The sequence below is a fragment of the Xiphias gladius genome, chromosome 16, assembly GCF_016859285.1.
Source record: "Xiphias gladius isolate SHS-SW01 ecotype Sanya breed wild chromosome 16, ASM1685928v1, whole genome shotgun sequence".
NCBI lineage: Eukaryota > Metazoa > Chordata > Actinopteri > Istiophoriformes > Xiphiidae > Xiphias > Xiphias gladius.
This window is the reverse complement of record NC_053415.1, coordinates 14,966,736-14,990,841: the sequence shown is the minus strand read 5'-3', so window position 1 is coordinate 14,990,841 and position 24,106 is coordinate 14,966,736. Positions and strand designations below refer to the sequence as shown.

At 39.0% G+C, this 24,106-nt stretch overlaps 2 protein-coding genes across 7 annotated transcripts; both read left to right on the top strand.

Annotated features, from left to right (window-relative positions):
• Nucleotides 1–301: 301 nt before the first annotated feature.
• atp5mc3a (ATP synthase membrane subunit c locus 3a) lies at nucleotides 302–2,745 on the top strand. Of its 3 annotated transcripts, none has more exons than XM_040149281.1 (5): nucleotides 302–431; nucleotides 632–729; nucleotides 1,532–1,606; nucleotides 2,119–2,309; nucleotides 2,436–2,745. In XM_040149281.1, exons 2-5 carry the CDS (start codon nucleotides 691–693, stop codon nucleotides 2,548–2,550), a joined length of 420 nt encoding a protein of 139 aa, XP_040005215.1. In that variant the 5' UTR covers nucleotides 302–431; nucleotides 632–690; the 3' UTR covers nucleotides 2,551–2,745. The 3 variants fall into 3 exon arrangements, with proteins under 3 accessions (XP_040005215.1, XP_040005216.1, XP_040005217.1); XM_040149282.1 differs by having other exon boundaries at nucleotides 398–519; XM_040149283.1 differs by lacking the exon at nucleotides 302–431 and adding an exon at nucleotides 521–543.
• Nucleotides 2,746–4,176: 1,431 nt separating this feature from the next.
• Nucleotides 4,177–22,173, top strand: atf2 (activating transcription factor 2). Of its 4 annotated transcripts, none has more exons than XM_040149075.1 (12): nucleotides 4,177–4,251; nucleotides 4,904–4,975; nucleotides 6,327–6,423; nucleotides 6,503–6,621; nucleotides 6,740–6,865; nucleotides 7,298–7,476; nucleotides 8,709–8,823; nucleotides 10,456–10,578; nucleotides 13,650–13,886; nucleotides 14,329–14,535; nucleotides 17,249–17,354; nucleotides 20,143–22,173. In XM_040149075.1, the coding sequence occupies exons 2-12, from the start codon at nucleotides 4,928–4,930 to the stop codon at nucleotides 20,370–20,372; spliced, it is 1,587 nt and encodes a 528-aa protein (XP_040005009.1). In that variant the 5' UTR covers nucleotides 4,177–4,251; nucleotides 4,904–4,927; the 3' UTR covers nucleotides 20,373–22,173. The 4 variants fall into 4 exon arrangements, with proteins under 4 accessions (XP_040005009.1, XP_040005011.1, XP_040005012.1 ...); XM_040149076.1 differs by lacking the exon at nucleotides 4,177–4,251 and adding an exon at nucleotides 4,269–4,373; XM_040149077.1 differs by lacking the exon at nucleotides 10,456–10,578.
• Nucleotides 22,174–24,106: the final 1,933 nt, after the last annotated feature.

The window sequence follows — 24,106 nt, the reverse complement described above, 5'->3', positions numbered from 1 at the left end:
CTTGAAAAAGTGATCTGTCTCAGTGTGGCTACCTGATTAAATAAAGGTTAAATAAAATACCTTCATACCAGCACCATTATCCCTTAGTGCTGATGACCATAGCTGCTTTATCCTTAGCTCCTCCACCCACTTTCTCTTTCAATTCAAATATATTCAGGTCAACAATACTCACAAAAGCTGTCAGTTTCCATCAGTACAACTCTATACATTTGGAAAAAAAAAAAAAAATCCTCGTTCTTAATTGTACTTACACAAGTAAGGTGCATCCAAGTGTGTGTGTAAACATGGACAATTTTGTCAATGGACATTGCTGCTGCGCTCATGTTAAATAAAGTTTCTGTGAAATGACCTTCCGTTGTCATCATCCGGGCCTCTACATACTTCACATCGAGCATGCGCACTGTCCCACTGTGGTTCGACCTCTGCAGTCGGTAAGTGTGTGATGGCAGTTTGAATGAGAAGCTAGTCTGTAACAAATCCCTTTTCATCCTCTCTCCTACTTCATATTGCAGCGCACAAGTGAGGACATCACGCAGAGTGGATGTGAATGTGCATATGAATGTGTTTATTTTCTCTGTGGAGCGTTTATACACCCGTTTGACCTTACTTCTCTCCGGTCTTCCCTCCTCAGAGAGACCCGGGCTTCAACCAGATTTTGACCAAACCGGTTAAAACTACCTAAAGTAGAAAATGTACGCCTGTGCAAAGTTCGTCTCCACGCCGGCGCTGGTGAGTTTGCTTCCCTCGGTATGTGTCTGTTCTGTGTATGTGAATCCCGCTTTCTTTAGTCACTATTAAATCCTGGTGGGCCTCCGATTGAACTTGACTGCCACTGGCTGGCACGGGTATCTGCAGACTAGGCCGGCAGGCTAGTCAGCTAATGCTAAAGCACTGAACGACACAGACACCTAGTACGGTGCCACTGTAGCTCTGAAGTTCATGAACAACGTCTTCGTTAAACCGCCACTGTGCCACTCTTTCCGCTCGTAGCGGACATTTTCAATGATGGCCGTCGGCTAAGGTCATTATAAGTCTGTTAGCCGAGTTTAGTGTGGAGTCCTTCTGAAAACTCTCACATAGCTCGGTGCAGTTGATGCACAAATGTTCACTTTGTCCATCTGGGCGTTTTAATCTCCAAATAGGTGTAGCCTGGGCTGCTAGTGATTCTCCAAGGTCATATTTCTGTCTCTTGTAGCTCCAGCAGGCTAACTAGTTTCAATTACAGCAGACCTGTCAGCTAGCAAGGTTGCTCTGTATTGTAGTTTGCCAGCACCATAGATTAACATAAGTCTTCAAAGTAACAAGTGACTCTGGCACCACAAACTGTACTTGAAAACCTCCAAATGCCACAGGTCACAGAGCACAGGCTGCAGTGAATGACACTGTGATTGACAAAGTGACATTCAAGGTGCCTTCGATCTGCTTGTGTGCTTTGGAATAGTACCAATAATGTTTTAAGGTCTCATTGAGCATATGTGTGTCTTTTTGTAACTAAACCTGTACTGCTTTTGTATCTGTGCTGCTGCTGCAGGTCCGTGCTGGTTCCCGGGCTCTTTACAGACCCCTGTCTGCCTCTGTGCTGTCTAAGCCTGAGCTCAAATCAGAGGTAAGAAGAAAAGCAGGCTTTCTACGGAGACGGCGACTGTCCTTGACACTTAGTTGCTGGGTTTTTTATTACTGATGCTGACAATTTGATTCTCGTCATTTAGTCCATAAAATGTTACAAATGATGCCAAATGTTTAGACCCCCCAATATGACAGTTTGAAATTAGTCTGACTGTCAAAAAACTTAAGATCTCAAAAGTACAAAAAAATACCAATTCATTGTCCCCTTCCTAGCTTTTCAGAGTGCAGAATTAGTTTTTAATTTGAATTGAAGAAAAGCATCAAACTATTTGCATTGTAATTGTTAACATGAACGTGGTTGGGATTTGGTGCTTGACAGAATTAACAAAAATGATCATGTAAACTGGAATTTAGGCATCATATAATCAGTTAATTCTAACAATAAGATTATTTGTTTTAACTCTGTTTTGTATATCAACTAACTGCTTTTTCGTCTCTCATGGCATCAGCTTCAAAGGTGAACGTTTACGTTTTTTGACTTTCTTGCTCCAGAGCAGTGTTGCTGTGATGCCACAGAGCACCCTCACCCAGGTCACACTGAGGGGCTTCCAGACCAGTGCTGTCAGCAGGGACATTGACACCGCTGCCAAGTTTATCGGAGCTGGAGCTGCCACAGTCGGAGTAGCTGGATCCGGTGCTGGAATTGGGACGGTGTTCGGCAGCCTCATTATCGGTTATGCTAGGTTTGTTTCAGTTTTGCCACAATACCTGAAATTATCCTTAAAATATTCAAATTCATTTGGATTAAGACTTCTGGTGCTTGCTTTGTTTTTTTTCATAGATTCACTGATAGTTTTTTCTGATTGCAGGAACCCATCTCTGAAGCAGCAGCTGTTCTCATATGCCATCCTGGGATTTGCCCTGTCTGAAGCTATGGGACTGTTCTGTTTGATGGTCGCTTTCCTTATCCTGTTTGCTATGTAAAAATCTGCTGTCATATGATACTTTCATTACAGATGTGACTACATATTTTATTGTGGCTACCAAAATTGTTCCGTGTTGGTGTCATGGAAATGTACATTTTCAAGTCTTTCAGACACTGTCGAAATAAGCAAAACATGTATTGTACAAATGTAAGAAATTACGTGATTAAAATACATGTATTTGACTATTTAACAATGGCAGTAACTTTAATGTCTGGAACATCATGCTAACACAACAGAAAGCAGTCAGCGTTCATGAATGTCATCTTTGCTGTGAGGCAGCTCATAGACTTGCCATGCACCAGCCTTGTTTTTTCTCAGAGCATCAAATGCAAGGTTTTCAGGGTCCACCTTAATGAGTTCTTGGTTCAGCTACAGTTAAATAGTAATGTAATTAGGCAGCAAGTGAGTGCTTGCTTTTGTAAATGACATTGAATAAATGTAGACAATTTAGACAAGTTAAATAATGGGTTTTTACTTTTTTGAATGTCATGAATGAAAGTCCTTGCTGGGTTGTTTTTAAATACTGCCTAGTCTAATTTAGGCAAATGGGGCTGAACTTAGTTACAAGTTGAAACAGTTGAGTCAGTTGATTTTGAAACTTTAATCAAGTAATTTATTGAGCAAACAAAAAAAGTCCAACATTTGCTGGTTCAGACTTCTCCAAGGGATTTTTTTTTTTTTTTTTTGGTACCATTGTAAATCTAACATCTCTGTGTTGAGGCTCTTCAGACATTAATTTGTTCTTTTGGAACTGGTGATTGGCTTTTTATGTTTCTATAGAGTAAATGATTTGATGAATCCATTACAGTTGATGAGAATCAGTAGTTGTGGCCCTAAAGGTGATTAAAAGCAGATTGTAATTTTAAAAACAAAATGCCATACAAAAGAATTTTGTGTACCTGATAATTTAAGTGCACTTTTTGGATCGGACTTCAAAATTGAAAGCAAACATGTATGCACTGGTGAATTTTAATAGTTCTGCATGGTAGCTTTATGGAAATATGAAAGATAAAAATCCTCTATTATATTTTTGAATCACTAATAGTTATTAATACATGACCCTGAACCAGGGAAGCGAATATTTAAAGTTGACACAGGTTACCACAATGCAAAATTTTTAACAAAATTATTAAACATTAAGAAGCTTCAAGGTGCAATAACCAAATGATGAATCAGAATATTTTTGTATTTATTAAATACTATCAATGTGCAATCCTTTTTCAAGAACTAAAAAATATATGATGCATTATTGGGCAAACATTTACCCAGTATGCTAATAAGAATGTAATTTTTAAGATATTTAAAAAACAAAAAAGAAAGGGAAACATAAAATCAGTAGGTTCATAATAAAGTTATGCCCTACTGTTTCTTGTTAGTCATAAGTTATATCAAAAAGTCATTTATATTTGGAGAAAACAAAAAATTTGCATGTGAAATTTACCCATTATGAGTATGAGATTTACATAAAAACAGAATTAATGTTTAATTTAAGTGTTGGGTCTTTCCCCACAATTACGACAGAATGAGTAGTTCTATTTAGAATAAATTCCACTATAAAGTAAAAAAAAAAAAAACTACTTAATGAGGGTCAGTCATGATAGAGAACCAATTTGTGTGACGTTTACGGAAAAGCCCGAACTACTCTCGCGATACTTTGGCACAGACGTGGGATTTTGGAAGTCGAGGGTTGTGGCTGAGGGTAAGTGACCACAGAAGCTGACAACGACAGGGTACAAAGCTGCTGTAAAAGAATTAATTTCTGGGACTGTGAGGGACTTGTGCTCCGGTACAATGAAACGACCTCGAAATAAACGCTGACAGGTCCTCTGTTTACAGTGGTATATAAGTCCAAACATGGCGACGGTTGTATGTTAACGCAGGGCTCAGGCTATTTCATGGAAGCGACTGGAACAGATGATCGCTCCCTCTGTTATAACGTTACAAGGTTTACGTGTGATGACTTTGCATCATAATTACAGCACAGAAAACAGTAAAAGTGGTTCAGGATGTCCTTCTCTGTCGCGTCTTTGGTCCAAAATAAGTGGACCGAGAATTTGGCGTCTTTTATGGTGACACTGAGGTGTAAACAACCAAAGCAGCCGCCCTTCATCGACATGCATTGTGCAAATTTCTCAGGACTTTCACTTTTACAGTGTTACTCCAACCATCCTTTTGTCAATAATTATCCGATCTCAGCTCTGTGCATCTGCTGAAATTAATCCTAACTATAGCCACAACGTTTACTCGACATGTTAAAAGATCCAAAGTCCTATTTGTGACACAATCATTAACGCACATCTTCAGTACTGAAATTTAAAACCAGTCTGTGTTTTTTTCCTTTTTTATTTCAGGGTGACAAAACAGGAATTCTTAATATGAGTGATGATAAACCTTTCCAATGTACTGCTCCTGGATGTGGACAGGTAAGTCATCTCTGTTATCACAGATTATTTCAAATTACTCTGTTAAGTACTCTCTATGGACAGGTCTGTGGCTGTTGGACCCCAGTTGCCTCCAAGTTCCCATCAACTACACTGCACATGACACACTAAAGATGACAGCTTCATTATACTGTGTACAGAGAGGCTGAAACCAATCAGCTCTTATACTGGCATTCTACCTAGCACAATGTTTTCTGTGAGTGAGTTTGTGCTCATTGCTGAATGGATGAAGCACAACTTCATTTAAGAAAATGCACCCTGTGGGGCGTCCACTGGCCTAATGGTTAAGGCGCATACAACATAACCGCATACCCTTCTCTCTCTGCCCTTGTTTACTGTCACTGTCTAGACGGTCATCTGTCAAATTAAGGGAGACATGCCCCCCAAAAAATCCTAATTTTTTTAGAAAAGAAAAGAAAATGCACTGTGTGTAGGGTCTGTAGCCAGGATTTTCAATACCCTGAGGTCATAAGTCCAACAGCCACCCCAAAACCTTCCAATGTAATTTTGAAGAGAGATGAAAGAATTCTGTAAGGGAAAAAAAAGAAAGTTGTATATTTTAGTATGTTTAAGAAGTTCAACTGCTTTATTATATTTTTACTGTATTTTTTTTTTTTTTTATTCATTTTGAATCATTTGAGTTTCTCTACATTATGATCTGAGACCTGCTAGATTTTGGTTGGGAATTGTTGTATTTATTAATTTATGTATTTCATTATTTTCTTGGGCTAACAAGCATCAAATGTGTTGGCAAATATACAAGAACTGTAAAGTTTTTTTCCTGCGTTCTTGTCGCTTGTACTCACCAATGTTCTGTATTGTCAGTAACTCTGTATTGTATTGTTTTTTAACTATATGTTGAAGCCAGAGATAATTTTCCACAACAGGGAAAATTAAGTTCCTATCTAACTAAAACTGAACATCAGATCCCCAAAGTACCAGAAAATAGTTCTGAAGACATGACCTCTGTGTTCTTGATGTGATCATCAGACCTGCAGCTAAAATTCTACAGTCTTGAAAGTTAAAATTAAGTTTTGTTGAAACTGTTTTATATAGGTAATGGCTGCAGTTTGTGATGCTGTTGATTTGAATTGTGTTATACTGAAAAGAGTTTCTAAAATTTAGTCTACTTTTATTTATATAAAGTAATTGGAATAATATTACTCATCAGAGGGAGAAGATGAGACAGTGGCAGTACAGACATTTGAATATGCTGTTTGTCACAATGTTAGTTATTGCACATTTTTACAAATTTTAACAATAACCGTTTGCAACCTTATCCTTGTAGATCATGTCTCATTGTCCTGACTGTTTTCTTTTTGACCTTACTTAGAGATTTACAAATGAAGACCACTTGGCTGTCCACAAACACAAACATGAGATGACCCTGAAGTTTGGCCCAGCAAGGAATGACAGTGTCATCATTGCTGGTAACTGCACCTGAAATGATTTACATTTTGATGTAATGATACTTTTAACCAGTGCACTGAAGGTTGTCGTCCACTGCAGACCAAACCCCTACACCTACCCGCTTTTTGAAGAACTGCGAGGAGGTCGGGCTCTTCAATGAACTTGCAAGTCCGTTCGACCATGACTTCAAAAAAGCGACTGAAGATGACATTAAAAAGGTTGTTCTCATTAATCTTGTTAGCAGATTGCCTGTCTCCTGTTTGTTCCATTGGTGGTATTTCCATCTATGCTCTGTCCAATGCCGACCTGTTCTTTTGTTCTTCTCACGGTTTGTAGTTACCATTGGATTTGTCACCTCTTGCAACGCCTATCATACGCAACAAAATTGAGGAACCCACAGCAATGGAGGCACATCGAGATAGCCCTCTGCCTCACCCCGAGTCTACAACAAGTGATGACAAGGTAAAGGCTTCAAATGAGATGCCTGTGGTATTTGTGCTAATCCCAGAGAGTTTACAAGAATGTCATGAAAGATGTTCTGCTGGTTCTGTGATCAGTAATTTACTCTGGAATTTGCAGCTGCACTGGTATGAACATTCATCTAATAAGTGTTCGGGCTTCTTGGTAATTTTAATCTGACTTTGAATTGCCTGAAGTAATACATAGGTCTTATACTGTTGTGTAAACAGTGCTGCACAAAAGATTATTCATGAAAAATAATGGGAGATATTTTAGGTGGATTTCAACAAGTAAGTCTTATTTTTTTCCTAACATTTCTTATTCCTAATGTCAACGAAAAAGTAAAATATCGGCTTCATAAAATAGGAAGTTATTTAAATTATCTGGTTTTCATTAAACCATTCCTGCAGCTAAGGTTTTGTATGATGTTTCCAGGACTTATCTTTGCAGCCAGCCTCACTGCCAACATCCACTATAGTCCATCCTGCATCCCTCCAAGTTCCCAATGTACTTCTAGCAACCTCAGAGGCTAATGTTGTAATACAGCAAGCTCTCCCATCGCCAACATCTAGCTCTGTTATTACCCAAGTCCCATCCACTAATAGGCCTATAGTGTAAGTAACTCCAAATGTCAATTTTTAAAAATCACAGTTTTCATTAAGTCATCCTTTCCTTTTTAAAATTATTTTTGTGCAGTTTTGTCTTGGTGAGCTCATATTTCCTTAGGCATGTGCTTGTTTGTTTTCGATTTATTTGCACTCTGCAGGAATGTTTATTTTTGGCTGTGGACCTCCTAGGTCCTGTCTTCAAAAACAACATCAGTTTTGCTCAGATATAGACATACAGCTTCAGTTGACTTTCTGAGTGGTGAATAAAATGAATGGGGTTTTCACATAATCATCACTGTCACACTCTGTGTTCAGAGCAGTTTTGAAACTGTTTTTACTTACACATACGATTGAGCCCTAATATCACCTGTTAATTGTTTGATTATTTTAGCATTGAGGACCTACATTTTCCCCGAGTCATTGACAGAGAGGCAAAATCAAAACCTAGCGGGAGCTGTAGTTGATATACACTAACTGAATGTATTATTATACCCTGGTACCAACATGTGGAGTAGTAGACAGCAGTCTAACTCAGGATATGGACAGAAAACTCCAGGATTGTGTATGTCAGCTTTTCATAAAGACAACTTAATGAAAAAACATTGTGGGCAGGCGTGTAGTGGAGCTGGCCAGAGCTAGCCAGATGAATGTGTACACACTTGAGGTATCCACTGCATTTATCACTGCTGCTCAAGTGTTCCTCACATCTAGGCTACAGACATTTTCATAGCTTAAAGTTGGGCTAAACTGAACTTGGTTAGGGCAAAAATGATTATTTGTAGAATTAAAAAAATATATATAAAACAAAAATAAATATATATACAAAACAATAGAGATTAATTGCAGTTTAAACGAGAGGTTTACATAGGTATAAATATTCAATATTTGAACAAATGTTTTAAAAGCCTGGGAACGATGATTTGGTGAAAATCCCAGGTGTTTTACGAATGGCGAAATTGCTTTGGAACTAGAAGTCCATATATGGGCAGAAATGATGTTACTGACTGGATCCAATGTGGCAGTAAAACGCTCTTTCGATAATATTGCTTGACTTTGTTATGCAACAGGTGTATTTACTTTAAGTCTTGTTTGAGTTCTGTCTTGGGTTCCATTTTATTCCCATCAGTTGTTGCCTGAAATGACTTTATGTTAGTATATTAGTAGCCACTCTTGTTTTTAATTTGTGACAGATTATGTTTTGTTTGTTAATCACAGATTTGTTTGTTGTTTTCCTTCAGCCCGGTGTCTGGCACCTTCCCTGTGCTCTTACAGCTGCCTAACGGCCAGACCATGCCAGTTGCGATACCTGCGTCTATTACAAACTCAAGTGTACATATTCCAACTACAATCCCTGTGAGTGTTCTGCTGGTTATATTATGTTAATATTGAGTTTCAGTGTGTGTTTGAAACAGAATTTTAGTCCACTGTGAAATTTGAAATTGGGCCTTTTTTGCTTTTGCTATTTCTGATGTTTATTTAATTAAACTGATAATAGAATCAAAAATGCATGTAGTAACCTGAAGTCGCTAAACAAATATGGATATCAATAACAATAAAAGTAGTAACAAAGCATTTGTTGACATAAGTTTCACCTAAAGGTCCGTTTAGTAGCTGTTCTGGAGCTTTTCATCATATCAAATGATCTTCATCAGCAGATAAGAGTTTGCTCAGTTGTAATAAAATTTTAACTGTTTATGTATCCATTTTATTAGCTCTTTAAGCTCCACGGTAACTACTAAATGCACCTAGAGATGACATGTTTTGTTGACAACCTGACTTTAGGTTACTATTGTGGTCTAGGGCATAGACTACAAAATCACTGGACAGTGTCAAATAACAGGCTTTGCTGGGCACAAGTGTACTTGTGACATGTTTCATTTGTGCATCCAAGAGATTTAATATAAAATACATAATTTCCATGGTAATACAACTACTGCTGTTTGTTACTCAAATTTTAAATTTGAGACTGTGTATGGACATCAGCAAAACTGAAGTCCTTCTCAGGTGACATTCAAAATACACTTACACTGTAGCAATACATTAATACCACGTATCTCCTTTGCCCTACTTGTACAGAGGGACTATTTACAACTTTGGCACCTCAGATTTGGCAGTCAATTCAAAGCAATAGAGGTTGAGTGAAATAATTGACTTGAGAGTACAACTGTGCATCACTGTGACAAAGACACAGGAATTGGCTGAGGCACAGCAGGCTCCAGTCCAGGATACTTCACTACTATTTGTCCTTGTACAATTAGAATCAACACTCTTGATTTCTGGCAGAGCAGATAGAGGATGCTACTAATGTGTTTTGCAAATCAATTATAACCGCAACCTATGACAGTTTCTCATATAGGAAATGTGTTGTAAATGAAGGTCTTGTTGGTATTTTTTCAAACCCCACCATGCAGAAGCTTGTCTCATTGTTCGCTGTAGTCCTGATTGTCTGTGTGGAACACTGAGCAGCAGATGATTATCTCCTGATAGCGACACAGCAGGGAAAAAACCTGTATCTTCCCAGTCTGTGGGGATTGGAAAAGCTGTTGGCAAGCGAAGGAGGGCAAAAGTAAATAGAGAACATGAGCCACCAGTAGGCCTCCCTTTCACTTGGACCCCCCCCCCCCTTTTTTTTCCCTCTCCTTCTCCAGCTCTCCCCACCTCCTTCTGTTTCATTGTCAGTGACTGTGTGAAGAGGCTTGGCTCTGCCCTTCCGACTAGTGTCTCTCCATCCTCTCTTCACTTTCCCTGTCCATATGTTCTGACGCAGGCAGGCAGAGGTTCATTAGCGTGCACACTGCATCTCCATGTGGCGCTGCCTCCACAAAATAACAGGCCATCCAACCTAATGAGGCTGAGATATGAGGAAACTCTGATAGCCTGCCGTGGCTGTATGGGTGTTTGTGTTGTGGGGGGGCACCGCCTGCCTTTTTACTGCGGAAGACTAATTTTTTCTCTGCTGATCTGCGTATGTGTCTCTGCTGTCAGCTTGTCAGACCTGTCACCGTAGTGCCTAACGTCCCCGGGATCCCAGGACCTCCCTCGCCACAGCCACAGCCACAGCCACAGCCACAGCCACAGCCACAGCCTGCCCAATCAGATGCAAAGCTGGTATTTATTATCTCTTCTTTTACACCAAATATTATTTCCATTATGAGTATGTTATTTCCCACCTGAGAGAGACGATAATAACCAAAGTAATAAGAGAGTTTGATTATGAGGAAACATTTGCTGTCTTTGACCTGATGAGGGAGCTAGGGGATACCTGAATGAGAAGTATCCAAAAGTATTGTTAGATTTTTAACATACCTCCCTTTCATAAATGGACTATCCAACTGGATTTTACCATCTAATAATTCTTTAAAAAATTGATTACTTTTTACTGATTTATAAAGCTGCAACAATTAGTCAATTAATCAACAGAAAATTAAGTGGCAACTATTTTCGTTTTAGTCATTTATTTAGTAAAATGCCAAACATTTGCTTTTTCCAGCTTCTCAAATAATAATAATAACTTTATTCGCATAGCACCTTTGATGCAAAGATTCAGCCTAAATTGCTTTACAGACCACAATTAAAAACAATGTTAGGCCAAAAACAAAAATAAAAATGAACATAAACAATAAATAAACCAATTGATAACAATACTATAAAAGATTAAAAAAAATACAAGTAAAACCAACTGTGAGAATTGCTGCTTTTCTTTGTCATACATGATAATAAACTGAATATCTTTGGACTTTAGACTGCTGGTCAGATAAAACAAGACATCTGAAGAGGACACATTGGACTATGGGAAAATATAACAGGCAATTCTCACTATTTTCGTCTTATGGACGATTAAATAGTTTATTTACAAAATGTTTAATCGATTAATTGAGAAAATAGTCACAGATTATTCATTAATGAAAATAATGATTTATAATATTCCAGCTACTAAAGAAAAAAATAGAAAACAGACATGTTCCAACTATTTCTCTGTGGGGAGAAGACGGTCACGGCAGTCTTGTAACTAAGTCCTCCTATATAAAAAGTGATAGTTGAAGGGCATAGATATGAAGTGTTGTGAGGGAGATCAGTGGCAATGTGATGAAGCACAGATCACAGAAACCGTAAGCGTTCACAGCATGCTCTGCCTGTGGATATTAACAGATAAACTATGGAGAGGAGGTGTGTGTGTGTTGGGAGGGAAGGATTGATCCTGACTGGCGGAGGAGGAGGAGGGAAGGGAGTGGGCGTGGGGGTTGTCGGGGATCATGGGGTACGGAGATGACAAACGCAGAGACAGCGTTGTGCTCAGCACGCCGTCATTGGAGCCAACCGGAGGGGGGCTACCAGCAAAAGCCAGCTGGGGGCATCCTGGCACACACTCAGCGAGGCACATTAAGTCCGCCTCACCCTGCATGGAACCTTTTGTTCAGCAGAATCCTGCCTGACCTGCATCCCCCCTCTTACTCCCGGCACCTCCCACCGCACTCAGCTCATCAGCAAACACCTAATGAGCCCGCGTCAAGCAAACAGACCCCCGCTCAACCTGCCCGCTCCCCGCCCCCACCTGGCTCTCAGGGGGCGTGGAGACGGCACTTTACAAGGACTGATGATGCTGCAAAGACCACAATAATGATAATTAACTTGCTGAATTTAGAAGATTATGCTGTTAATTAGTTGCAAAATAAAGATAAGTAATATAGTAGCAGATGGTTGAATAACACCCATGAGATGGAGGGTTATTACACTGATGAGGTTTCCATGGCAGAGATGAAATATGAATCTGACTGGCTTTTCCCTCTTTCTATGGGCCATTCCAAGAGAATAATATCTTGTTTCTGCCAGAAGAGCTTCTGGAAGGGTATTACACGATAAACTAATTTGGTAGATAGATTGCTCTGGCGAAGGTAGTTGTTAGAATAATGTGGTCCTCTGTTTTTTCATGTAAATGTATTCCCCCTCACTTTGTTATTGCTTCGAAATGCTCATTCACTTTCACCTTGTTTGCCCAGTGTTTGATGCTGGAGGAACTGGCCTGTGAAATATGGACACCAATCTGAAGAGAAACAGTTTCTCTGAATGGCCTGTGTCTGTTTGTGTCAAATGCGGTCGATGTGCTAAAAAGTACATTTTTTGATAGTTGGGGTAGTACGGTGTACCGTAGATGTCCTTCACCTTTTGTATCCAGATGATTGTGAAGAGTGTGTTACATGCTTGCACAGACAGTTCAACTTTTTTCTTTGCAAGCTTATTTTGATTCTACTTTTTAATTTTCTCTATTTCAGGATTTCTTTTTATTTTCTTTTTATTTTCTCTTTTTCTTGACTTATATGATTTCATCTTTTTTTTAATTTTACAATGCTATTGTGTAACCTTAATTTTTACTGGAAATGGACTGCCTAAATAGTTTTAGGAAGATATTTCATATAATGTAGTAACCATCCTTGTTAATAAAGTCAGCAGTGGTACATCTCTCTACTTGTTCTCTGCTGACTACTGTAAACTCAGTAGCTTCATTGAAGCAAGATGTGACAGTCTGTTCACTAACTGCTAAAGAGTCACGCTATGTCTGCTGGTGTTATTCATCTTTTGGAACTTCTTTCCTTAACTTTTGTAAGCACATATTTTTGTAAGCAGTTGAGATGTGTTTTGAAAATTTCTTGGGTTTCCAGTTTCATTTCAAGTTCTTAAGTACGGCTGTCAAGACAATTAGCACTTCTCGTACTTCATGTTTTGTATTCAAAATAATCCCACACACGGCTCACTCATTTGTAAATCTGTAGCGCAGGTCCACAATTTCAAATGTACATTTCAGTTTGCAGGAGGTCTTGTAGACTGTTACAGGTAGGCTGAGTAAACCTGTTCTATAATCTAACCTTGTAGATTTACTTGTGTGCTGCTGCACGTGGCTTTTTGTTTGTTTTAGAAATCTAGTTGCAAATGTTCAGGCCTCATGCTTAGTTTATTGTAGTGTAATAAAAATATATTATTATTTTTAGTTTTTAATTTGAATTAACAGTATGGATTATATATATATAATGTAAACACGTGCCTTTCACAGCCAGTGAAAATAAAAAGACCTCAGTTGTACTATATTTAAATATGGTAATGGAATACATTTTCCTCTTGTACAAACCATTTCTTTGCATGAAAGGTTTATAACTGTTTTTGCCTGTGCTGAATTGTCCTCACAGAAACTGAAAGCCACATTAAGCCAGCAGCTTCCTCAGGTAACCAATGGAGATGGTGGTGAAGTTCAGAGCAGTGCTGTAACCCACACTGCTGCTCCCACTTCTCCTGCCCCGACCCCAGCCCCAACTCCAGGCCCGACCGCAGCCCTAACTCCCACTTCGGCTCCTCACCTGCATACAACCGAGGAACCTTCTCCCCATTCCCTTCAACAGCCAGCCACCTCCACCACAGAGACACCTGTAAGTATTCACAACTACAGTGTATAGTAATAATTATATTCTCACCACAGTGTTGCACAAGTGTACCATAGAAGAGACTTTTTTTGTTTTATTTTATCTGTGTTTATGAGTACATGTAGAATACTTTTGGTCTCCATTAAAGTCTTTTGCAATAACAAGATGTCATTATGACCTTGAACTGGATTTTATTATGTTAAATCTTGCTGTGTGTAAACTGACATGTCAAATCAGTCACAAGGTGAAATTATTTTCCTGCTCATCATGTAAAGACAACTATGCTGATTACTTAATGTGATTATTAACAGTAACTTCAGTATTTTGTGTGGGTAACCACACCAGTCCAGCTACTCAGTGTGCAGTATTGAGTGCTGCACAGTGATGTCAGCAGTGCATTGCAGATGTGGAGTTGTTGTTCTTTATTACTATTCGTGTTTTTGTACAGGCTTCCCCGGTGCCCCCTGCACAAAACCCCCCAAGCACAGGGGGTCGGCGGCGCAGAACCACAAGTGAAGACCCTGATGAGAAGCGGCGCAAGTTCCTGGAGCGTAACAGGGCTGCTGCATCTCGCTGTAGGCAGAAGAGGAAAGTGTGGGTCCAGTCTCTGGAGAAGAAGGCTGAGGACCTCAGCTCCATGAATGGACAACTACAGGTGCTCTTTACCTCTGACCCTCCCTCACTGTATGCAACAACAGCTACTGACGATGTGTCGGTTTATGTAGGTATGCATGCCCATGTCTGTTTATCGTCGTCTGCCGCTGGCATATGCGCGTGTACACAGACTTTTCCCTTCTGTGGTGATGAAGTCATTAAAGCCGATTAAGAAGAGCTGTCGTGTGACAGCTGCAGTGTGTGAGCCCTTTACATCGATATGTCCCTGTCAATAAAGATGTATCCTCCAGATGTCAGCTGCACACAAGCGTGTCTTCGCTTCTGTCTCAGCAGTTTACTGAATGGCCTCAAAAATCTCCTAGGGAAAGGTGTCTTTTTGAACCCTCATTTTGCTGGAAGCAATTAGGATCTGATGTTGACAAGTTCGAAACAGTTCATGTATCTGCTGTCTCTGTTGATAAGTGTGAGCCGGGGGTGCAGCACTTCGGTGTTCCAGACAATTAAATGAGATGCGGTGTTTATTTGCTCACTGTCTTATTTTCTATGAAAGCAGAGTAAGATGCTGAATGTTGAGGAGGGGACAGCCAGCAGTGGAAACAAAATGGGTTCATGTCGTTAATATCTGGTTCACAAAACAAGTTATCACCACTTGTCATGGGTGCACTAGCTGAGAATTTACATAAGTATGGGTAGATGAACGGGTAAGGTTAGGTGAGTGAGTGGGGTTATAAACAGTAAGAGCATCGCTGTTGACTACAAAGAAAGGAACAACATGTGGCAGAGAATAAAACGGCGCTTCACATGAAGGCATTAATCAACAGTGCAGTTTTTGTAAAAACCCTCATCCTGACATGGCCCAGCTGATCAGAGAAACTGCCTCTAATGATGCACAATTATTTTAACATCATCCTTAACTGGCTTTTTAATGAGGTGTCAGACCAGGCAGCTCACAGGGCTCCCAGCATTACCCAAGGCCCATTTGCTGAATTTTGATGAATTCACAAAGTTAGAATCAAGTTAAACTCTCAAAAGTCCATCTTAGTCAGGATTACCATTCTCTTTATGATGCAGTTTGATGTTACTGTAGCCAGAGCGTCAACGGCAGGGTTATTGTCATGGTTTTGGCTTCACCTTATGAGGTGAAATGATTTTTCTTAAATGCATTTGTAAGTCAACCAAACGCTTTGTATTTTCACAGCTAAGCTGTAAAAGTAGGGTGCCTTGTTTCACATCCAACTATAGAAACAGCATTTTGTGACTTTTGTGTAGAAGTCTATCTTGTATGCTTCTCTTAAGTGAGTTGGAGGGAGAGTAGAAAGGAATGCCTGTGTTTATATTGGCTGTAAATGGCAGCAGTCATGGTGGAAGCACAGTGAATATGGCATTGGCTACATGTGATACATACTATCCTTCCAGCTGTGTTTAAATCTGTTTTACAGTAACTCAGCCCTGCCAACACCAGCAAGACTAAACAGATGGAATCAAATAAATTGGCTGCTTTTAGACTAATAGATTAAGCTGCCCATAGTCCTTTAAAGCAGAAGAGAAGGAGCTTAAATCTGCCATCGGGTGTTCTGCAGGCCCCCGGCTGCTCTAAATCCAGTTAAAGTCACCTTCAGCGTAATGTGGCTCTCTTTTACGACATGCAGAAATCCTCAGTTCCCCTGGGAGCTGTAACGACACGAGAGCGTAAATCTCAGCAGCATCTACAAAGTTGCACTGACAATCCGAACAGCTCACCTCTGACAAATGTACTGGTTGGTAGCAGTGAAGGCCCATAATTATTGTGTAGGAAAAACATAAATGAAGAAGTACATCATACTTTATTCTGAATTCATTCATGGTTGTGTTACCTTTCCCTGTGTTTGCGCTTTCTTGTGGGACAAAATATGAGTTTATCTGTACTAATGAAGTTTACTGTACAAAGGAGGTCTTGACAATTTAGCCCTGTGATCCCATTAGTAATTGGAGTTAGATAAAAGATGCAGCTATTCATCTATACAGGGAAGAAAGCCACATTCAGTCTGTGATTTAGTGTATACACTGTATTGAGCATTACAATATATATGCAGGCTTTTGGATTTATTTTTACTTGTGTTCTTTGGGATCCTGTTCAGACTTAAATCTTAATCTTGTTGCCTATTTTTGGTTCAGACTAGGACTAGACCGGTAAATCAGGTGGGCCGACCCGTTTACTTTCCTTTTGTTTTTGCAGATATAACAGTATCAGCTAAAATTTTGGCCAAAAACCAAAAAGAATAGTACATAAATGCTAAACATATGTTTCAGATAAGGTACAAATAGTGTCATAGTTACATAGTTTGTCCACCAGAGAGCACTGACACATTTGTTTTAAAGTGTAAAATGTTCCACTCAACACATACTGTGTCTTTGACACAATTTTTGGTCACAGTTCTTTAAAAAAAAACAAACTTGTTTACGTATTGAATGTTATGAGTTTATGTAAAAAAAAAAAAAAAATACTATCAACTGATAAAGTGATTATTGACTATTGGCTCTACTTCAAACAAAAGGTTAAAACTTTGTAATTACATGACAAAAGGTTCTGAATCGAGTTTTAATTCACACGTATGGGGGCTGAAATGTGACCATCAAGTTTGGAAAAATCATTTTGGAAGATTTGAACTATGTGCACATGTCATCTGTTTGTCTTGGTGTTTTAATGTGGCATACTGTTTGCACCAGAGTGACCATTTTATTTAGTGCTGTTGTGTGTCTTCTCTCTCCCAAAGAATGAAGTCACCCTGCTGAGAAACGAAGTGGCTCAGCTGAAGCAGCTTCTTCTGGCTCATAAAGATTGCCCTGTAACCGCCATGCAGAAGAAATCTGGCTATCACAGTGAGTAATGCTCCATTATTCTCAGCCCGAGGCTTCCAGTGGAACGCTTCTAAAATGAGCTCCAGCTAACCACTAGAAGGACACGTCTTACTTATGGCTCAATGGAAAGAGCTATTGACATATTAAATCCCTTTTTTTTTTTTTTTTTTTTTTGGGAAAAAAAAAGTTTGCAAAAGTTTAGATATTTATGGGCAATGTTGTTGGAGACAAATTCTTAGTCGCAGCATTGTCGGAGTCCTTTCGAGAGGCCACAGGTAGTAATAACAAGAAAGCAATTGTTTTCTTCTCATTTGACACCTAAATAAATTTGTTAGATGAAGCTAAATATCTACTGTGAATGAACTCGCATGTAACAGTAAATACAGTAATTAGAATGTAACTTTTAATGTCTTCAGCTTACATACAATGATCATCTTTATGAATACTTGAATATACAAAAAGATTCTGCCTCTTCATTTAAATTTCCTGTTGTCAGCCTGTACTGTACAGTCTCGTCACGTGGTCTCATTTAGAGTTATATCACCTATATTTCTTCGTTTCCTGAGGCTGAGGTTCTGTCATTCTGATTTTCTGGTCATAACTCACCTTCCCCCACAGATGAGCCAGTATGCAATGAGAACATTTGCGCTCCGAGCCACTTCTCCTCTGTGCTCTAAACACCTCTGCTGACTTGTATTGACAATGATTGCCTCTGAAATGAGTCCATTAAAGCAGCAAGCTTGACAAGACTGCAGTGCATTCTCATTGTGGGATGTCCACCAAGCTAGGCTGTTCATTATGCATCCCTTATTGCTAACCATTCCACTGACACACATCATGTGCATTATGGGACTGATGGTTTCCAGGCTAAAGTGGGCTGTCAAAGCCAGGTCTCACTTAGTGTCGTATGGATTTTTTTAGCAGGATCCGCAGATGAAGTGGGTCATCTTTCTCGTGTTTTCTGAGGATGTCTGTGTTTCTAGACCTCTGTGAAGGATAACATTTGGAGCACTTTTTATATGGTTTGGAAAAATATATCCCCATCCAAATACCCCAGTTCATCAGTTTGTTTCATGAGGACAGGTGGGGTAGAAGTGAGACAATCTAAGAAGGAAGGCCAAATAATGTGAAAATAAATGTCTGCTAGGGAGAATTAATAATCCAGTGGTTCCCAACCTTCTGCGCCTGACGTACTCCCACAGCCCTATCAGATGAGCTCGAACACCCCTTCATCAACACCAACCATCATGTTCCAAATGTTTTCATTCGAGTTGATTTTAAACTGTTAAAATTTATTTAAGACTATTGAATATGCAAAAGTAGATATTCTTACAGTATTTATGTTTACAATTGAACCGTCAATGATTAGGTTGGTTTTGCAATCACGACACTTAATGCAGAGGTGTTAGGACTCAATATTTAGATATATTTTTTTAAATCAAATATATTTACTATTTCTTCAAATTACTGGAACTTCTCCATAATCTCTCCACTTAACCCATTGTTCGCTGTAGAAGTACCCCCTGGGGTACAAGTGCCTCTGGTTGGGAATCACTGAAATAATCTATCTCACAATTAGTAAAACACATTATTTAATTCTGACTGATCCATGGCTGCTCTCGCTCATATAAAGGCCTCATCAAGCTATCCGTTTTCTGAGAATTACACATCCCATAAGGCAACACTGGCCTCCAGACCCAGTAATACCCTTCATCGTCCTGACCAGGCGTAGCCATGACAGGTGGGGGGAAATTACCCAGACTGCCCCACAAACAAGCCAGGACATGCTTTCAGTTGGCACACCAAGCTGTCCATCTGCTTACAGCGAACCCCACTTCAGAAACCAAGAGAGCAGAAAGAAGCTCCGGCTGCCCAGGAAACCAGAATTTCTGAGTATTATTATACATCATCCAGCCAGCCCTTAATGTCGTTAGGAGTAATAATGCTCACTTGAACATGGAACAAAACCACCAGGCTGATTTATTCTGAGGTCGACCTTCTGCATAGTAAAACAGCAAGGGAGTTTAAGGGCTTTGACATTCGCTTGCACTAAATCATATGGTCAAAGTCCAGCCGAGAGGGCAGATGAAGCTTCTAATGTGAAGACATTTGTGTTGCACTTTTAATTGCTTCTTCTTGCTATGGAATCTGTATTTTACAATCTCAAATACGAGTCCCAATCATGACTTACATAGTGCCATAACAAGTGACTTCATATCATTAGCAATATTAATTATTGTGCTCCTTATTCCTTTATGAAACAGAGCATGAGAGTAGAGTCTTTTTTTCTTTTTTTTTTTTTTTTTTTCTTCTTTTTTTTTTTCCATCCGGATCCAATTAATTCAATGCAACTGCCTAACAGCTGGTGGCATTTCAACTCCAAGTCTTCCCTACTCTCCAGTGTGAGCATCATTAAAATCAGGTGCTGTAATCATCTGTCGCTGCAGTAGTTGGCAAGGTAACAAAAAACAAATGAGAATGCAGTTTGGGATGGGAAACACTGCCACATGCCCCAGAATGTAATGCACCCTTATGATGTGGGTTTAAATTGACATTGGTGCTTTAATTAAAGGAAGGGGTGCAGAAGTAGCATTATGGGGATTAATGAAATGGTTTGCATACACCACATGCAAAGAGCTCTTTTACATCTGATTAGGCCTGCATGACAAAGCTTTCCCAGGCCTTTCTGGAGTATATCAGGTAAATGCTGTTAATTAAAACGGCATAAACAGGCAATGTATGAAAAAATCCAAACATTACCACGATATGTTCACTGCCCAAATGGTGATTTTCTGTGTCATCTGTGCAGTCTCTGACAAAGACGAGAGCTGCGAGGAGATGTCCGTCCCTGGCAGCCCACAGAACGAGGCCATCCAGCACAGCTCCATCAGCACCTCCAACGGGGTCAGCTCCTCCTCCACGACCCCGGCCATCTCCGCCCCGTCCAGCACTGCCGCAGCCGCCATCACATCAAACCAGAGCACAGAGGAGAGCCAGCCGCGGAGGGGCGCCACCCAGTCCCAGCCTTCAGGGAGCTGATCGTCCCAAACTGTGCCCGAGCCTCAACACTGGAGGGCTGTTGCCTCTTCTATCACTCTGACAAACAGAAGACAGCGATTCTCTCTCAGCTTCAGTTTGGACTGTACTGTTTTTAATTTATTCTTGATTGGTTTGTTATATGTTTGGTCCATTTTGTCCTCCATAGACAATGCTTTTGAAAATGCAATGTTTTCTCTGGAATTAATGAAGACAAAAGAACAGGCACTTTAGGTGTAAGATGTAAAACACATGGTTCTAAAATGTTTTTTGTATTTGTGTGAGTTATTTATTAATCTTATATATTTTTTTATTTGAAAGCGATCAGCCTGAACGGTTGATCAGTGAATTGTTAGAGAACTTACCAAAGTGTGTTGTGGCTCATTTGTAGTTAGTTTGCTTGTTTGTTTCTGACTTTTATAAGCACTATCTTTATGATATAGTTACATAAAGAGCAGTGACTTTTTTTTTTTTTTTTTAATCATTTGCTTTTTCCATGTTGCACATTTTGAGAGATGACTGGTTTACCTTTTTAGAGTTTGACAGTCCATGTGTTAAGTACCGGCAGCTTTTTAGAAGTAGATTTGAATACTGTCACATTACACACATGTAAATGGCTGAATCAGATTTTAAATTTGACAACTTTTCTGTGAGTGAGATCAGCTGTAGTTGCATTGTGCTGTTTGAATGTTTGAGCTCACCTCTGCTTGTAAAATAGTCTTAAGGGGGTGAGTTGGTTATAAATGTATGTTATTCCGTTGACATTCCATCTGTAGTATGATTGTTCCTGAAGCAGTGATTGTAGGATTGCAGTACCTTCTCCATTACTCAGTCATGGTGATGTTGACTTAATTCAGTGCCATTAATGTTTTTTGTATAAATTACTTCCGTACCTTTTTAATGCAGATTATCTTAAATTGATTGCCATTCTCTCAGATTAAAGGTCTCATGAACATTATTGCTCAGTAGAGGACATATCTTGCTTTGTATACTGTCTTTGCTTTACAGTTGACTGTTTATGGCTCTAGTGTCTAATGCAGAACACCTAAGGACATTATGCTGTTTTCATGATTGCAATTTTAGATGACGTTTTTAGAAAACATTGTAAATAACATCAATGATACATTGTACCTGATCTTTCAAGGTGTTATGTACTTTTTTTTTATAGGATAGCCTGATTCAGTAGCTGAGCTCTGTTGATCACGTTAACTCTGTTAGCAGTTAAAAGCTGACCTTTAAAATCTTTCAGTCATTAGGATAGGCCTCTCCCTGACTCAGTAACATCGTCATGTAAAAATTAAAGCGTTCAGATGTGAACTGGAATCACATCATGTATATTAGAGTAACACTACTACTGCTTTGTAAGAATTGTGAGCGTTTCATCATTGAAATAATTGTAGGAAGCAAATCACACCATGAAGTCAATTTGCCTTTTCTCTTAGTTTGTACCAACTTACTACTGTGTAGTTTTATGAGAAGCTAACACATTGTCTTCTTAAAGTTTTTTTGTTTTTTTGTTTTTGTTTTAAATTCTACTGTTTTGTGCTATCTGCATGAGTTAATAATTCTCTGCGAGAATTTGACTTTGTTCGATAATGTCTCAGTCAGATAAATATCATTAAACAAGTTGTTTTGACTTGAGTTGTGTTTCTAAGTTTATGAAAGCTTTGGTTATTTGTTTTACCTCGGCATAACTGCTAAAAAAAGGGGTGTGATACTGTGTTGAAAGTGTTCTTGTAACTTGTGAAAGTTCTGTATAAAATTTGAATTGTTAAGTTGTTGTAATAAACCTTTTAATATCTCTTTAAAATCCAGCCTTGCTTCCATTTAATTCTCCAAGCTGACTTTGTCTGTATTAACTACAGATCGAATGAAATTTGTGAATTTTTTTAAGTTAAAAAAATAAATAAAGATGGTGGCAACATGTTATTACGTTTCTTTAAATAAGCTGATAATATCATTAATGGATAAGTCCAGTCCTCACCACATACTTTAACAGTAGTTATAACAGGACAGTGTCATTGTAACTTCGGCATGAAACCACTGCATAATGAAAAGAAGAGTCATTGTTACCACTAAAGAGACCAAACATGTTGCTGGTGAACATAAACATTTCTTGTGGTGTATTCTGCCACCTTGTGGAAGATCTGGACCTGGACATGATGAGTGTTGTGATGAAATATTCAACTATCAATCCAGCTCGACCACTGGAGGGAAGGACTGTTTTTTGTGCTTCATTATAATTCTCTAAAAATAATACTTTCTCACATATTTCATGACAGCTTCAGTGAACTGTCCTCATCTTGGAGATGCTTGGGGTTGTCCCCAAGGGTGGGTTTAGTGTTTTGAGGGGCCCCTTGGCAAACTCAGGTATTGGGCCTTTGTTGTGCCTTATTATCACCCTTTCTCTAAATGTGAGTTTTTGTAGTTGCAGTGTTAGAATAAGTACCCTGATCTTCTACTTCAGTAAAACTACCACAGTGTAAAATACTTTTAACTCCTTTATGTGCTGGATATATTAATAAGTAATAATAAAGCATCATATATTATTTGTGGATCATATCTTTTGTGTGTAAAATCTTTATCTGCAAAGTAACTAGTAAATATAACTGCCAGATAAATGTAGTGAGGTAAAAAGTGCAATACTTCACTCTGAAATGTATGTGTGGAGTAGAAGCATAAAGTAACTCATAGTGTGTCTTTTTATATTGCCTCGTGTATCTTTTATATCTCGTCTTAATGCCTTTTTATGTCTTATGTAAAGCACTTTGAATTCACTTGTTGAAAGGCTGGTGAACATAATAGACATTACACTGTCTGCTGGGCCAACACGCAGCATATAATAACACACAGCTTCAAGCTTCAAGAGAGCAGCTCTGGTGATGCCGATGAAGTAGCCAGAATTTAAAAAAATGCCTCGTCACTGCAGAAATAAACAGACTGGAGACAAATACACAATCTATGCTCGCAAAGGTCTTTTAGCTGTCAGTGAAAGGACTGTTAACTAGTGCGCCACGGGGATGATACGGGGGTAGATAAAATAATCATTGTTATCACCATAAAATGTGACGATCAGCCAGATAAGGACATGTCAGGTGCAGCTGTGTCTTTTATTTATTTGTCAACTACTTACACTGGTGCCAGTAGTTGCCTTTTACAGCCATTGATTGAAATGCACCGACTCTGCACGTGCCTGAGCACATTATTCTCAGTTTACAGTCCCGTGTGTATTCATTCAAATGGACTGATTTGAATATGAAAGCTGGGACCTGCTTCCAAATCCCCCTTTGAATTAAAACTTTATAACCTTTAGTTTTTTCATTTTAGTTATCCAGCAGTTTTTGTAACTCTGGCTCTACTGTATATCATGTTTGAAAACAGTCTAAAATTTGTGTTAACGTGGACTATTATTACAAGAGTACAAACCATCTGAGAGGACATTTGTGCAAATGTAAGATCATTCCCAGACACAACAAGATGTACTATGATAAGAAAAAGAATTTTAGTCAGAAGGAAAACAAAATAAATGCATCTCAAATTTCAAACAGGTTGAAAGTCCACCATTACATCACCCTGGCATTTGTACAGATGTTTCACATCCAGCAGTATAATACAACATATAAAGTGAATACTGTACGATAGTGTTGATTGTGAAAAGTCAGTTTACTCACTCATTACGTGACGGAATAAAAAACCTGAGCAAAATATGTAACTCACTCAAGTCACAGCTGAACGTT